Source organism: Chamaea fasciata, unplaced genomic scaffold, assembly GCF_029207755.1.
Source record: "Chamaea fasciata isolate MVZ Bird 193981 ecotype frontalis unplaced genomic scaffold, bChaFas1.0.hap1 SCAF_1, whole genome shotgun sequence".
NCBI classification, from domain to species: domain Eukaryota; kingdom Metazoa; phylum Chordata; class Aves; order Passeriformes; family Sylviidae; genus Chamaea; species Chamaea fasciata.
Window position 1 is genome coordinate 454,469 of NW_027094086.1, and position 16,308 is coordinate 470,776.

Consider the following 16,308-nt stretch of genomic DNA (forward strand, 5'->3'; position numbering starts at 1 on the left):
GCAGGAGAGCACACACACACAGAAACTACATCTATGTGCCACTGCGTGTAACACAGCTGTACACACACACGTGCACCTGGACACTTGTGTGCATGCACACACACACAGACACATGCACAGAGCACACCTGTGCACCAGGACACTCGTGTGCGCACACACATATGTGCACACACACAGAGAACACATCTGTGCACCAGGACATCGTGTGCACACACACACATGTCTGCAGACACACACATGTGGGTGTGCAGGGGGGCACACACACACACAGAGAATACATCTGTGTGCCACTGTGCATAACACATTTTTACACACACACATGCACCAGGACACTCGTGTGCACACTCACACGCACGTGTGCACACACACACACGCACACAGAGAACACATCTGTGCAGCAGGACACTTTTGTGCACAAACACACACACATTGAGGCACACACGCACTGGCCTGCACAGGTGTGCACGTGCTCACACACAGGTGCGCACTGGCACATATACGTGCGTGCACACACAGAGACGTGCACAGACACTGCACACACACACCCCAAGCACGAGTGTGCAGCAGCTCACTCCCACGCACACACACCCCCCACAGACACGCGTGCAGCACCGTTCACACTCTCACACACTCGCACGCACGTCTGTACACACTCGAGTGCACGGACGCACACGGGTGTGTGCACACACGAGTGTTCGCCGGCGCACACGCGAGCAGAGGCACACACAAACATTTACACAATCACCCCGTCCCGGCTGAGCCCGCCCCAAACTCAGCTCAGCTCTGCCAGGCCCCGAGGGCGGGGTCACACAGGGGGCGTTGCTCAAAGGGGGTGGGGGGGGGAATCAGCGCTCACCCCGCCCTTCCCCGTGTCCCCCCCGCCCTCCCGCCGCTCCCGGGTCCCCCCCGGTCCCGCCGCTGCCGCACCCCCGCCCCCCCCGCGCTCCCCCCTCACCCCGGGACCCCTCCCCCTCCCCCGCTGTCCCCTCCGCGTCCCCCCGGCCCCGCTCCCCTCGGTCACCGGTGCAGCAGAGCCGGGCGCTCAGGTATCGCCGCCGCTCGGACCCGGAGCCGCCGCTCAGCCAGTCCCCACCGGGACCGGACATGGCCGCGCCGCTCCACCGGACGGGACCGGACGGGACCCACCATCCACCGACCGACCGAGCGACGGACCCACGGCCGGGACCGACCAGCGGCACCGGGCGGACGGGACGGGCGGAGGGGAGGGGGGGGAGAAACGGGAGGGACCCGCCCCGCTCCGCCCCGCCCCGCCCTCGGCGGCCCGGGCTGCGCCACCGCCCGCAGCACCCGGGGAAACCGGAGGGACCGAAGGGAAACTCCATCCCACACCCTGGGGCTGTCTCCGGACGGGACAGCCCCTCCTGCACTCGGGACACCCTGCACCCCATACAGCCCCTTTGCCCCCCACCCGCCGCCCTCTGCCCGGAGCCCCCAGGACCACCCAGCGCTGCGGTCACGGGGGTCCCGCATATCTCCAGCACCCCCGTCCCGACCCCTCCCCACACACACACAGAGCTTCCGGGGGTGGGGGCAGCCCGCGCCCCCCAGCACGAACCGCTTCCTCCAGCGCCCATTCCCCCCGGCTTCCTCTCCCCACAGGGGTCCCTGTGCCGAGGGGAACCCTCAGCGTGTTTTCCGGTGGATCCCCCCCCGACGCCCCCCAAGTTGTCGGGACCCCCCGGATCCCATGGCCGCCGCCCCGCGCTCGGACGAGCCCTCCAGCACACGCAGGGCCGGATCAGTTTGTGCTGGGAAGGGGCCTGGGGCCGGAACGCGGGGTCCTGGGGCATGTCACGGCATTCCCGATCCCCCCTGGCCCCTCAGGTCACCTTCTCCTGGCCCGCAGCAGCAACAGCAGCAGAGCGAGAAGCCCATCGCGCGGTCCCGGCCCGGCGCCCCCGCCCCGCTCGGCGTCCGGGTGGGAGTGCGGCGGAATCCGCGCCCGGAGCGCGGCCAGAGCGCGGCCAGTGACTCACACAGCCCACGGCCCCCGCCAGCCCGGGCTCCTCCTGCCGCTGGGCAGCGTGAAGCAGCCCAACCCCAGCCGGGACCCCCCCCCATCCCGAGCCCCGCGGGGCTGTGGGCAGAGCTGGAGGGGCTGGAACCACCGGGCACGGCACGGCACGGCACAGGATGCCGGGTCAGGGAAGCGCTGGAGCGGTTTGAGTCCGGCTGCAGCCCCTGTCAGGGGGGGGGCTGAGGGGGCTGCTGGAGCAAGGCACATCCCCGCTGCGGGGGTCTCGGGGGGCTTGGGGGGGGTCTAGCGTCAAAACTCAACACGGCACAAGCCAAGCCGGGACGAACCAGGCCAGCAGCAAGGCCCGGCCGTGGGGGCTGGGCACGGCACGGCACGGCACGGCATGGCACGGTGCCCACGCGCGGCTCAGCCCCACGGCAGCGGCAGCGTCCCAGCTGTGCTGCGGAGATAAGGAGGCGGGGGGGGACCGGGCGGGGGGGCCCAGCCGGGGCGATAGCACCCGGCCAGCGGGGAACTCCGCTGGGAACGGGACACGTGTCCCGTGGGATGAGCCTGCCACGCCCGCCACACTTCCCGCACGCTGCCACGGCACCGACATGCTTCCCAGGGCTTCGACACGATTCCCAGGGCTCCGGGACGCTTCCCAGGGCTCTCGGACGCTTCCCAGGGCTCTGACACCCTCCCCATGGCTCCAGGACACTTCCCATGGCTCTGAGACCCTTTCCCTGGCTCTGACACCTTTCCCATGGCTCCAGGACACTTTCCCTGGCTCTGAGACCCTTCTCCTGGCTCTGACACCTTTCCCATGGCTCCAGGACACTTCCCCTGGCTCTGACACCCTTCCCATGGTTCTGGGACGCTTCACAGGGATTTGATACCTTTCCCAGGGCTCTGGGACACTTCCCATGGCTCTGACACCTTTCCCATGGATCTGACACCTTTCCTATGGCTCTGACACCCTCCCCAGGGCTCCAGGACACTTCCCATGGCTCTGACACCCTTCCCATGGTTCTGGGACGCTTCACAGGGATCTGACACCTTTCCCAGGGCTCTCACACCCTTCCCAGGGCTCTGGGACGCTTCCCATGGCTCTGACACCTTTCCCATGGCTCTAACACCTTTCCCATGGCTCTGACACCTTTCCCAGGGCTCTGGGACGCTTCCCAGGGATCTGACACACTTCCCAGGACTCCAGGACGCTTCCCACGGCAGCACGGCGGAGGAGGTGGGACAGTGCCGGGAAGAGCTTCCCCATGGCAGCCAGAGGCAGCGCCGGGGGGCGGAGGCCGTGTCGGGTGGGGGGGGGGCCTCGCCGGGGATGCCGCTGGTTGCCAGGCACGGCCCCTCGGGGCCGGTGAGTCACCGCTGCGGCCACGAGCAGCATCCAACAAACCCTCCCGGCCTGGCACAGCCGGAGCCTCCAGCGCGGTGGAAAAGCTGAGTGCAGCGGAAAGGGGGACACGGAAGAAGGGGGGGGTTCCCAAACCACTGGGGGCCCCACCCGCCCACTGCCGCCACGTCCCTGGCAGCCTTGGCAACCGGAGCGGGGCCAAACAAACAGCGGCATCCTGCTGCCAAAACCAGCCGGCGCCGCCAGCGGGCTGCCAAGCTCTGTCTCGCCCGCCCCGAGCTTCCCCGGCCCTCTGTCCCCCAGCCCTCGGCCCCCCAGCCCCGCGGGCGTGGGCACACAGACACGGACAGGAGTTCTGGTTGAGCTGTGGTGTTCCCCGAAAACGCCTGCCTGGACACTGCGCCACAACTGACACCGAGAGCAGCTGGTGCAGCCCCTTCGAGGGCACCGGGAATCCCCCCGCGGGCACCGGGCACCGCAAGAGGCGGGAAGCCTCTTGTTGGCATCGAGCAGCCCCTTCCTGGGCACCGGGCAGTCCCCCGTGGGCATCGGGCAGCCCCTTCATGAGCACCAGACAGCTCCTTTTTGGCACCTGGCACCGCGGGCACCGGGCATCCCCCTCGTGGGCACAGGGAAACCCATCGCGGGCACCAGAAATCCCCCGGCGGGCACCGGGAATCTCCCGGCTCGCACCGGGAATCCCCCCGTGGGCACCGGGCACCGCAAGCACCGGGCAGCCCCTTGTTGGCACCGGGCAGCGCCCCTTGCCCCCCACGACGGTTTCATGAAAACCAAACCCACAACCCCGGCGTGGCACAGCCGAACCCGGGGACCACCGGGGGGGGGGGGGGCACAGCCAGCCCCCGAGCCCCGAGGGAGCCGCAGCAGCGCAGCCCCGATCACCGCCGGGAGCAGCCGCTGCTGCCGGAGCTCCCCGGGACCTCCGAGTCCCCCCAGACTCCGCCGGGAGCCCCCCGGGAGCCCCCCGGGAGCTCCGAGCCCCCCCAAACACCGCCGGGAGCAGCCGCCGCTGCCGGAGCCCCCCGGGAGCTCCCAGCTCGGGGGGGGGTCGCGGCTTGGCGCGATGATGGCCCCCGGCAGGTGCGACCTTGGGGGTGTCCTTCGCACGGGACCGGCGCCAGGGACAGCGGCCCCCCCGGGCCGGGAGCAGCGGGAGCTCCAAGGTGCCCTGCCCGCCTTATCTGGCACCGGCAGCGGCCGCCGCGGCTGTCACCGGCCGCGGATTGACCGGGAGCGGGGCCATCCCGGAGCGGCGGCGGCGGCCCCGGGACGGTGCCCAGTGCCGCACACAGATCGACGGAAACCGCAGCCAACGCCCTGGAAAGCGCCGGGGGGGAGGGAGCGCCGGAGCCGCCGGCGGCAGCTCGGAAGCAGGTGGCTGCGGCCGCGCCGGGAGCGCGCGTGGGGGTCCCATAGGACCCCCCCCACAGACACCGGCATCCTCTCGGCCCTCGCCGGCCCCTTCTGTCACCGGACACCCGTCCCCAAAAACATTTGGCACCTCCGTGCCTCGGGATGGGGATGCTGCGGGAGGGTTTGGGCGGCCAAGCCGAGCTCCTGCCGGGACCCCCACCCGTAAAAGTGTCACAGTGGAGGGGGTGGGCGCGGGGCAAAGGCGCTGGGGGGGGGGGGGGGCACACTCAACAGTGCTGAGTCACCCTCGGGTACCGGCGCTCCCACCCGCTCGGGTACCAATCCCCCCGGGATGCTCCCCCGCGGCAGGTGAAGCCCCCCAGAACCCCGGGCAGCACCGTCCCTCCCCTTTCCCGCCACCCCACGGTGGGTCAGCTCCCCCCTAAATCCCCCCAGGACCCCCCACCCGCCCGGGACCCGGCGGGGCTGCAGGTGTCGTGTGGCTCCCTCCTTTTTCCCGGGGCGGGTGGGCGGAGCGAGGGGCCGAGCCGAGCCGAGCCCGGCGCGGGGGGGGGCCGAGCGGGGCCCAACTCACCGGTGCCCCCCGGCTCGTCCCGCTGCCGCCGCCAGTACCAGACCAGGGCGAGGGATGCTGCGTGCCCCGCCGCCACCAGCGACGGGAACAGGGACCCGCTGTCCTCCATGAGGGACGCGGGACGGGCTCGGCACCGGGCCGGGCTCGGCGGGTCAGGGACGAACCAGCGCCCGCCCCCACGGGGCAGCGCCCGCTCCGCCTTAACCCCTCCCGAACCGCGGCCTGGAGACGCCTCCTGCCTGCCCGCCGCACCGGCAGGACCCCCCCGTGTCCTCCCCCAACCCGCGTCTTCACCCCCCCCCCCCCCCCCCCGGCTGTGTCCCCTTCAATCCCGGCTTTTTATATCCCGGGACAACGCGCCCCGGCGGCGCCAGCCCCCCCCGTCCCCGTCCTTTCCGCAGCCCCACGGGTCTCACCCACCCGGTACGACCTTCATGGGCAGGCAGGGCGCGGGCAGGTGCGGGCAGGGCGCGGACAGGTGCGGAGCGAGGGCGCAGCGCGGCTCCGCCGGTGGCGGCGGGGGCCTGGGGGGGGGGGCGGGCAGGGAGCGGGTGTCGATATAAATAACCGGGGCCCGTCACCGAGCCCGAGTTAGAACATGACACGGGCGGGGGCGGGACGGGGCCTCCGCGGCGGCGCCCCAGGACCCCCGAACCCCCCGGCAGCGGGGCGGGTCACCGGGCTGTCACCTCGGGGGTCGCAGTGACATCAGGACTAAGAGCCCCGGCACGGCCCCGCCGCCCAAGGAAGCCGACCCCCGGGCAGGGCGACACGGGGCCGCTGGGGGGTGCCGAGGTCCCCTCCGCCCCGCGGGGACCCCGCAAACCCCCCCTGCAGCCGGCGCGACCCCGTCCCCGCCGGCCGGTAATCCAGGCCGGGTTTTCCGGCAGCGGCTCGCGGGGCGGAGGGAAAGCCCGGAGCCGGATCCGCTGGCACGGCGAGACTGGACGGGACGGCCGCGGCTCCGCCATCGCGCCCCACGCGAGGGTCGGGCAGCGACCGCGGCCCCGGAGCCCAGCGACAGGTGTGACCGCCGGGGCCAGAGCTCGGGGGAACCCCTCCGGTCCCCGCGGGACGTGGGTGCTGCCCGCGCAGGACCCGCACCCACGGGGCAGCAGCGCCGCGGGGCCGGCCCCCCCCCGGCGGCCGGTGACTCACGGCGCTGGCAGAGCCCGGGCTCGGCGCCTCCGGGCTGGAAACTTGGACCGGAGGCGGCTGCCCACGGCCACGGGGCTGACTCACAGCCCGGGGGGGGGGACACCGCAGCTGCCCCGCCCGGGAGGGGGGGTGGGACATCGACCGCCCCGCACCCCCGCCGGGTCCAGCTGCCGCCGATCGTGTGTCGGGATATCGCGTGTCGCCAAGGAGGCGGGGTTGGGGACACCCCCCCCCCACACACACACCCCGCCGCGGTCGCAGCCCCCTCCCCACCCAGCACTGCCCGCCCCAGCTGCCGCCGTCTGTCCGACCCACCCTGGGCCCAGTGGGGCGCAAAATCCTCACGGAATGCCCCCCACCGCCCCCGCCAGGGCCCCCCTGAAACATGGCTCCCCACGGCCCAGCTTCCCTGTGGCACAGCCGCCTCCCCAGCGCGGGGGAGCCCGGCAGGGCGGCAGCAATGACACCCCCGCAGTGCCCCGGGCCTCACGGGGACCCCGGGAAGCCACCTCACTGCACCCCCAGCCCCCGTGATCCCCCAGGGACCACTCCAGCCCCCGTGGGGTCAGAGGAGCCCCCCCCAGTGTCCTCCTCCCTCCCCATAGCGCAGGGGCCTGCAGGGACCCCCCTCCCCATCCCTGGCGAGGAAGCAGGGAGGGTTTAGCGGAGCTTATCCCAGACTTCCCCTGGGAGCAGAGGGGTTGGGGTGCCCCCCCCGCCCCACCCACGGCAGCTCCAGCAGCACCCCGGGGCGCTGATCGGTACCTGTGGCCGGGCTGGGCTGGAGGGGCGGCTGGGACAGCCCCCGGCCCTCGGTGACAGCGACGGCTTCCACGTGCCCCTCGTCCTTCCTGCGGTAGAGGCGGTCACCGCCGGCGGGACGCGCCCGGGGGGCGGCAGCGGCTCGGCGGGGCTCGGGGCGGGGGGCGGCGGGGCGCGGGACGCGCTGCAGGGACCGCGGCACCACGTCGGGCGGCAGCCGCAGGTACTGGCGCAGGTGAGCCACGCCGGCGTCCGTCAGGTACCAGTAGAGGTGTCGCCAGGCCGCCGTCTGGCGCACGAGGCCGCGGGAGCGCAGCGAGGCCATGGCCCGCCGCACCTCCACGTTGGCCACGCCGGGCAGCTGCGGGTGGGTGCGCCGGGGGCACCCGTCCCGCTCCCCGACCAGGACGCCCTCGCGGAACAGCAGCTCCAGGATGGAGCGGAGCCGCTCCAGCGGCATCAGCATCCCCGCCACCATGGCGTGCGTGGCACGGGGCGCGGGGCTTGGTCACGTCTCACCCTGCACGGCCCGACAGAGTCCAGAACCGCTCCGTGCGGTACGGCCCGGGCTGGTCCAGTACAGTCCAGTATGGCCTGGCACAGCCCAGTATGACCCGGCACAGCCCAGCTCGGTACGGTCCAACACGGCTCGGTGCGGTCCAGCCCAGCCCAGTACGGTCCAATTCGGCTCGGTCCGGCCCGGCGCAGCCCAGTGCGGTCCAGTACAGCCCCGTATGGCCCGGCACGTCCCGGCGCGATCCGACACGGCGCGGCGCTGGCTGCCGGCACGGCGGGAGCGGCTGCAGCTCCACCCCCGGCCGGGGGGGTCAGGGGGGGCCCCAGGCCCGGCCCTGACTCACCAACGGCCCCTCCCCGGCCCCGGCTCCCGCCCGGGGGGGCCACGGCCGGACCCGCCTTCCCCTTCCCCCCCTCCTGCCCCGACCCACCCGGCAGGTTCCTGCGTGGGAACCCCCGCGGGTCCCGCCCCGCCGCCGCCCCGGGACCGGCCCCGGGGGGACCCTGAGCCGGGGGGTGTCCCTGCCCCGCGGGGGTACTGGGAGGGGACCCGCGGGGATCCTGGAGCCCGGGGGGAGGGGGATTCCGAGCGGGTGTCTCTGAGCTCGGGAGGGGCACCTTGAGCCTGGGGAGGGACCCTGAGGAGCGGCCGTCCCTGAGCTCGGGAGAGCACCGGGAGAGGGGGGAGGCCCCGAGCCGGGCACGGCCCGGCCCGAGCATCCCGCGGTGCCGGGCTGCAGGTAGGGCTCGAACAGGTGCACGGGCATGGGCACGGGCAGGGCTCGGCAGCCACATCCTGCCACGTCAATATTTGCTCCGCTCCTGCCCCTGTTTACCCCGGCACCCCCAGGGGGGACCCCCCGGCGGCGACACGGCCGCGCGGTGGCGGTGCCACAGCTGTGCCCACACCACGCCCTGCTGGTGGTGGCAGCTGGGGACGAGGCCGCTGCCGCTCCCCCGAGCCCAAACCCACCGGCACCGAGAACCGCCGAGCAAACCCCCCCCACCGGCACCGCGGGGACCCCCAGCACGGCCCTGGCACCGCCGCCGGACCCCCAGAACCGCCGTGGGGAGCCCCAGCACCGGGGACACCACCCTCTCCGTGCGAGGGGGTGTGGGGGTGCCACCCCCCAAACTGTGCCGGACGAACTGGGGTGCCAGGGTGGTGTCCCCGCTCCGGGGGGATCCCAGACCCACAGAACCCCCCCAAGGCTCCCTGAGCACCCCCGGCCAAGCGCAGTGAGGTCAAAGCTGCAGCAGGAGCCCCCCGGCAGCCTCGGGGGAAAGGAGGGACCCCCCCCCCCCCCCGCCCCGGAACCCCCCGTCCCTGCCCATGGCACTACTGGGACTGGCAATGGGGGTCACTGGGATTTACTGGTGGGGCGCAGTGACACAGTGACCCCACCCCAGAGCTGCCCGGCCCCGGGGGTCCCAAATGCTCGGGGGATGATGTGCGTGTGCTGGGGTCTCCCGGGGGGCCCCACCGGGACTTGCACAACTTCCCCATACCGGAGAGCACGGGCGGGGGGGGGAACGGAGCAGGGCTCCCGTTGCTCCCCATCACAGTTGGTGCAGGAGCACTGGGGTGCCCAGACCCCCTCAAAGGGGATCCCTTGGCTGTCTGAGCCCCACATCATCCACCCACAGCGCCCCACAGCACCCCAGAACCCCAGCGGGGTGGGATAGAGGGCAGCAGCGAGGGGGGCAGCGGCTGGGGGTACAGAGAGGGGGAGTGATGGGGGACAGAGATGAGAAATGATGGGGGGAGTGATGGTGTCTGCGATGGAGGAAGCGATGGGGGCATCCAGAGGGAAGCGATGGGGGCAGCGGGACCGTGTGTCCCCCCCTCCCCAGCCGCGGCCCCGCACCCCCAGCCCGCAGCGGGGTCACGGCCGCGCTGCCGGCGGCTCCCTGCGGGAAGTGCCGCGTCAGCGCCCGCCGCGATCCAACGCGATGTGACAGCGGGGCCACCGCCAGCGTCCCCCCGCCGGGCTGGGCAGGGCGCCGGGACCCCCCCGCCCCCACCGGGGAAGCGCCATCCCGCAGCGGCCCCGCGGCTCCGCTCACCGCGCCGCACCTCGGGGCGGGCCGGGAGCACCGGCTGCCAGCACGGGGGGGCTGGGGGACCCCCCCAAACGCGGTCCTGTGCACTTCCTGCGCCCCTCAACCCTCGGGCAGCCCCCACCCCAAAAATGTGGGGCGGGCAGCGCTGGTGGCAGCGGCCTCTGGCCACGGGCCCCGGCGCTGCCGTCCTGGTGTCGGTGCCAGCGGCGGTGCCGGTGCCAGTGCTGGGGTTTGGCGGGGCCGCGGGGCTCCCCGTGCCCCGCGGAACAAAGCCGCGGCTGTTTGTGGAGGGCACGGCGGCCAGGGGCCGGCTCATAACGAGGCCGGTGCCGGCGGGGGTCCCGGTGCCGGGACGTTTCTCACCGTCAATCAGCCTCGCCGCAGCCCGGGCACTGCCGGAGGGGACGCGACCCGGGATCCCCCCGTTCGGGCCTGCGGCAGCTGCTGGGCGCCCTGAGCCTGCCGGGGTTCACCCCGAACCTTGCCGGGATCACCCCGAACCTTGCCGGGATCACCCCGAACCTTGCCGGGATCACCTCGAACTTTGCCGGGGTCACCCCGAACTTTGCCGGGGTCACCCCCAGGTCCACCCCAGCCCCACCCACCCGAGGTCCATCCCGAGCCGCCGCCGGTGTCCATCCCACCATCCTCGCCGACTTCACCCTGAGCCTCCCGGGCTCCATCACGACTTTCCCGGCGTCCATCCCTTCTCCGGCCGGGCACACGTGGACCCCCGGCCGGGCTCCGTTCCAGGCCGACCCGGGCCCGGTTGGTTGCGGTGCCGGGCCCCGCGGTGGCTCTGTGCCCGCTGCGGTGACACAGGGGCCGGTGGCCGCCAGCAGCCCCGTGACCGGCATCCGCCGGCGCCCGTTACTCACGGCCCAGCGCGCCGGCTCTGCAGCGCGGCTCGGTGACACAGCCCGGGGCCTGGTGACACCGAGGGACCAACTCTGTGCGGTGCCGGTGATTCCGGGGCGTCCCCGCCGACCCCCGCCCTCCTGCCCGCGCTGCGACACTGGCACGGGAGGGATGCGGCGCGGCCGAAGCTCCCCGGGACACGGCCCCCACCCCCGCGGAACCCTCCCCGGGACCCGGACTCGCCGCCGGTACCCCCGGGCCCCACCGCCCCCCCCCCCGGTACCTTTGAGCGAGGCGATCTCGTGGTGGATGCCCCGCGCCCCCTCCATGGCCGCCCGCGCTCCCGCACGCCGCCGGCCGGTCCCGCAGCCCCGGGGCGGGTCCGTCCCGCCCCCGGCCCCGGCCCCGGCCCCGCCCCGGCGCCGCAGCCCCCCGCCCCTGCGGCACCGACACCGCCCCCCCCGGCAGCGGCTGGGACCGGGACCGGCCCCGCAGACCCCCACCCCGGCACGGCACAGAGCCCCCAGCACCGCCCGGACCCCGGGACAGCAGAGAGCCCCCCCAAAACAACACAGTTCCCCCCCGGGATAGCAGAGAGCCCCCCAATTACAGCACAGTCCCACCGGCACAGCAGAGAGCCCCCCCAAAACAACACAGCCCGGCCCCCGGGACAGCAGAGAGTCCCCCAAAACAACAGCCAGGACCCCGAGACAGCAGAGAGCCCCCAAAACAACACAGCCCGGCCCCCGGGACAGCAGAGAGCCCCCCAAAACAACACAGTTCCCCCCCGGGACAGCAGAGAGCCCCCCCAAAACAACACAGCTCCTCCAGCACAGCCCGGCCCTGCCTGGACCCCGGGACAGCAGAGACCCCCCCATCAACAACAGCCCCCCAGGACAGCAGAGACCCCCCAAAAAAACAACACAGTTTCCCCCGGGACAGCAGAGACCCCCCACCCCCCTCCAAAACAACACAGAGCTCCCAGCACAGCCCGGCCCTGCCCGGACTCCAGGACAGCAGAGACCCCCAAAAATAAAACAGCCCCCCCAGGACAGCAGAGACCCCTCCAACAACAACACAGCCCCCCCCCAGCACACACCCCTGACCCCAGGAGTACAGTGCAGCCCCCCCCAGCAGTGTCTCCCCAACCACCCAGATCCCCGCAGCACAGAGCCCACCTCCCCCAGCACACGCAGTGCCCCCCATGCCCACCTGGCACCCCCCAGTCCAGTCCAGCCCCCCCAAACTCACTCAGCCCAACTCCCCCGCCCCGCAGTGGGGTCTCAGTCCAGCTCTGCCAGCGCTGCTGGGTGGGGGTCTGTCCCTGAGGGGAGCAGGGGAGCCCCCCAAACATCCCCGGTGACACTGGGGGGGGTGGCAGGAGCCCCTGGCACAGGGTCAGCCAGTGGTGCCAGGCCTCACTCAGCCCTGTGAGGCCACAGCAGCCCCAAACCCGGCCTGGAATGGCCACTGCACTGCGGCCACCAGCTTGCCCTGGGGGCACCAGGAGGGACCCAGCACAGCCACCACACTGCAGCCACCAGCCAGCCCTGGGGACACCAGGAGGGTGACCAGAACTGTGGCCACCAGTCGGCCCTGGGGACACCAGGAGGGTCTGTGGCATGGCCACCACACTGTGGCCACCAGCTGGCCCTGGGGGCACCAGTAGGGACTGTGGCATGGCCACCACACTGCAGCCACCAGCCAGCCCCGAGGACACGAGGAGGGTGACCAGAACTGTGGCCACCAGCTGGCCCTGGGGGCACCAGGAGGGACCCAGCACAGCCACCACACTCCAGCCACCAGCCAGCCCTGGGGACACCAGGAGGGTGACCAGAACTGTGGCCACCAGCCGGCCCTGGGGACACCAGAAAGGGCTGCGGCATGGCCACCACACTGAGGCCACCAGCCAGCCCTGGGGACACCAGGAAGGGCTGTGGCATGGCCACCACACTGTGGCCACCAGCCAGCCCTGGGGACACCAGGAAGGGCTGTGGCATGGCCCCACACTGCAGCCACCAGCCAGCCCTGGGGACACCAGGGGGGTGACCAGAACTGTAGCCACCAGCCGGCCCTGGGGACACCAGGAGGGACTGTGGCATGGCCACCATGCTGTCGCCACTGGCCAGCCCTGGGGACATTGGGAGGGACCCACAACAGCCACCACCCTGTGGCGACCAGTTAGCCCTGGGGACACCAGGAGGGTGACCAGAACTGTGGCCACCAGCTGGCCCTGGGGACACCAGGATGACCTAGCACAGCCACCAGCCATGGCAGCCACTGGTCACCACAGCTGGGGACACTGAGAAGGACCCTGACACTGCCACCACTCCTTGACGACTGCAGCCACCATCCAGGCCCTGAGGGGACATTGTGGAACAGCCACCACACCATGGCCACCGGCCAGCCCTAGGGACACCAAGAGGGGTCCCAGCAGGACACCTGCCTGTCCCCAAGCCCTGGGATACCAGAGGGCACTGTGGCATAGTCACCATAATGCAGCCACTGGGCCACTGTCCACTCCTGGGGACACTGGGGAGGACTGGCCTGGCCACTGTGACCCCCAGCCACCTCCAGGGACACTGTGACCCCCAGCCACCTCCAGGGACACTGGGAGGGACTGTGGCACGGCCACTGTGACCCCTGTGACCTCCAGCCACCTCCAGGGACACTGTGACCGCTGTGACCCCCGGCCACCTCCAGGGACACTGGGAAGGACAGTGGCCTGGCCACTGTGACCGCTGCAACCCTCAGCCACCTCCAGGGACACTGTGATCACTGTGACCCCCGGCCACCTCCAGGGACACTGGGGTCAGTGGTGGCCTGGCCACTGTGACCACTGTGACCGCTGTGACCCTCAGCCACCTCCAGGGACACTGGGAAGGACAGTGGCCTGGCCACTGTGACCACTGTGACCCCCGGCCACCTCCAGGGACACTGGGAGGGACCCTGGCACTGTCTCCACTCCACAGCCCTGGCGAAGGGCCAGCGTGTCCCCAGCTGTCCCCCACAGGTGACCCTGGGTGGACACCATGCCAAGCCTAGGGCCCAGCTGCCACAGTGACAGTGGCGATGGTGGCAGTGGGGACAGTGTCCCCCAGGCTGGCTTCAGTGCCCACGGGGCACAGGAATGGCTCTAATGGGGAAGGCCTGAGGCGCCCATCCCACCTGGGGACCCCAGCACGCAGCCCCATGCCAGGGCCACCGCCAGCTCCTCCAGCAGAGTCCCTGCGTCCCCTGGGCTCTGGGCCTCAGGGCTGACACGTGCCACCCGCGCTGGCAGGGCCCGCCAGCTCCCATGGGCTCTGTGCCCACCGCCACTGTGTCACCCTTCCCGCCTGCCCTGGCCAGTGACGCTTCCCGGCCGTGCTGGCTCAGCCCTGACGTCACCGGCCCTGCAGACAGACTGTCCTCTGGCCACTCAGCCATCCGTGGGGCCACCAAACCTGCCAGCACCTGGCACGGGGTGACAGGAACCCCAATTCTCTGTGCCACACCCACCGGCACCTGGTGAGGTGGGACAGCAATGACACCAAACCCCCTGGCACTCAGTGAGGAGTGACCGTGGTGACACCAAACCCCCTGGCACTCAGCGAGGAGTGACTGTGGTGATGCCAAACCCCTGGCACTCAGTGAGGAGTGACCGTGGTGACACCAAACCGCTGGCACTCAGTGAGGTGGGACAGCAGTGACATCAAACCCCCGGTACTCAGTGAGGAGTGACTGTGGTGACACCAAACCCCTGGCACTCAGTGAGGTGGGACAGCAGTGACATCAAACCCCTGGCATTCAGTGAGGAATGACTGTGGTGACACCAAACCCCTGGCACTCAGTGAGGTGGGACAGCAGTGACATCAAACCCCCGGTACTCAGTGAGGAGTGACTGTGGTGACATCAAACCCCCGGTACTCAGTGAGGAATGACTGTGGTGACACCAAACCCCTGGCACTCAGTGAGGTGGGACAGCAGTGACATCAAACCCCCGGTACTCAGTGAGGAATGACTGTGGTGACACCAAACCCCTGGCACTCAGTGAGGTGGGACAGCAGTGACATCAAACCCCTGGCATTCAGTGAGGAATGACCGTGGTGACACCAAACCCCTGGCACTCAGTGAGGTGGGACAGCAGTGACATCAAACCCCTGGCATTCAGTGAGGAGTGACTGTGGTGACACCGAGCCCAGCCCATGTCCAACGCCACCAAACCCCCTGCACCAAGCAAGGTGGGATCACGTGGTGATACCAAACCTGCCAGCACCTGACAAGGTGACACGGTGACACCAAACACCCGCCCCAGGACCTGCAGCACTGAACCTGCTGGCACACAGTGAGGTAGCACCACAACGTGACACCGAACCTTCCAGCACCTGGCAAGGTGGCACCACAACGTGACACAACCTGCTGGCACCTGGTGAGCTGGGAGCAGAATGACACCAAACTCCCACATCAAGGCCCACAAAACCAAAGCCACTAGCACCTGGCAAGGTGGGACAGCATGGTGACAAGAAACACCTGCCAGCACCCAGAGAGGTGGGACAGCAGGGTGACAGTGAACTCCTGCCAGCACCCAGAGAGGTGGGACAGCAGGGTGACAGTGAACTCCTGCCATCACCCAGAGAGGTGGGACAGCATGGTGACAATGAACTCCTGCCAGCACCCAGAGAGGGGGGACAGCATGGTGACAATGAACTCCTGCCAGCACCCAGAGAGGGGGGACAGCATGGTGACAATGAACACCTGACAGCACCTGGTGAGGTAGGACAGAGGGTGACTTGACCGGCACCACCAGCCAAGTGACACCAACCCATCCCACGGCGCCCTGGCACGTCTGAGGGACAACAGCTGCCCCACCATGTGCCACCCCTGCCGGTGGCACCCGGGCGCGGTAAGCTCTGCCGGGCTCGGCCGTGTCCTGACAGCACCAAGCGCACCAGCATCCCTCAGCCAGGGGACACCGGGACTGCGCTGGTGGCACCAAGCAGGGGCTGCGGGCCGTCCCCACCACCCCGACACCGGGATCCCGCTCTGGTGGGAGCAGCGGGGACCCCCCGGGACCCCGCAGCGGGGACAGCTGGGACCCCCGCCGTGGGGCCGGGGGGGGGCTCCCCCCGCAGGCAGCGCCCGCTCCCATGTAAGGGCATAGCCGCGGCCGCTGCCGGCCCCACGCCGCGACACCGGGGCGCCCCCGGCAGCGGGGACACTGCGGGCAGCGCCAGGGTCAGACCCTCCTGCCGGCGCGGGGCTCGTACCCCGAGATGCCACCGATGCCACCGGTGCCACCAATGCCACCATAGCTCCACCGCCCCCTCACCGCCTGTGCCCCCTCCGCGCCGCCCCCGGACACCCGGCAGCCCCTCTGTCCCCCCCAGGACACTCGGAGGGACCCCCCCGCCCCACCCCCGATCCCGCCGGTCACTCCGGGGGGGCGCAGGCATAGACCCCCACCCGCCCGCGGGCACCGAGCCCCGGGAGGACAGCGGCCCGGGGGGGTCCCGGGGGGGGTCCGGGGGGGTCCCCGTGGGGTCCGCGGTGCCGGGCCGTGTCCCCCGACTCCCCCCGGCCCCCCCCCCCCAGCCATGCCGGTGCCGGCGGTGCCCGTCCTGCCCAATTATGGGAATGAGCTGCCGCGCT

General features: G+C 71.3%; 1 protein-coding gene across 1 annotated transcript in view; it reads right to left on the minus strand.

Annotated features, from left to right (window-relative positions):
• Window positions 1–7,717, minus strand: part of PLEC (plectin) — a 79,907-nt gene extending 72,190 nt beyond the window's left edge. The window contains exon 1 of the mRNA XM_066203116.1: window positions 7,243–7,717. Within this exon, the coding sequence (XP_066059213.1) occupies window positions 7,243–7,717 (475 nt within the window). The remainder of the gene's footprint in view (window positions 1–7,242) is intronic.
• Window positions 7,718–16,308: the final 8,591 nt, after the last annotated feature.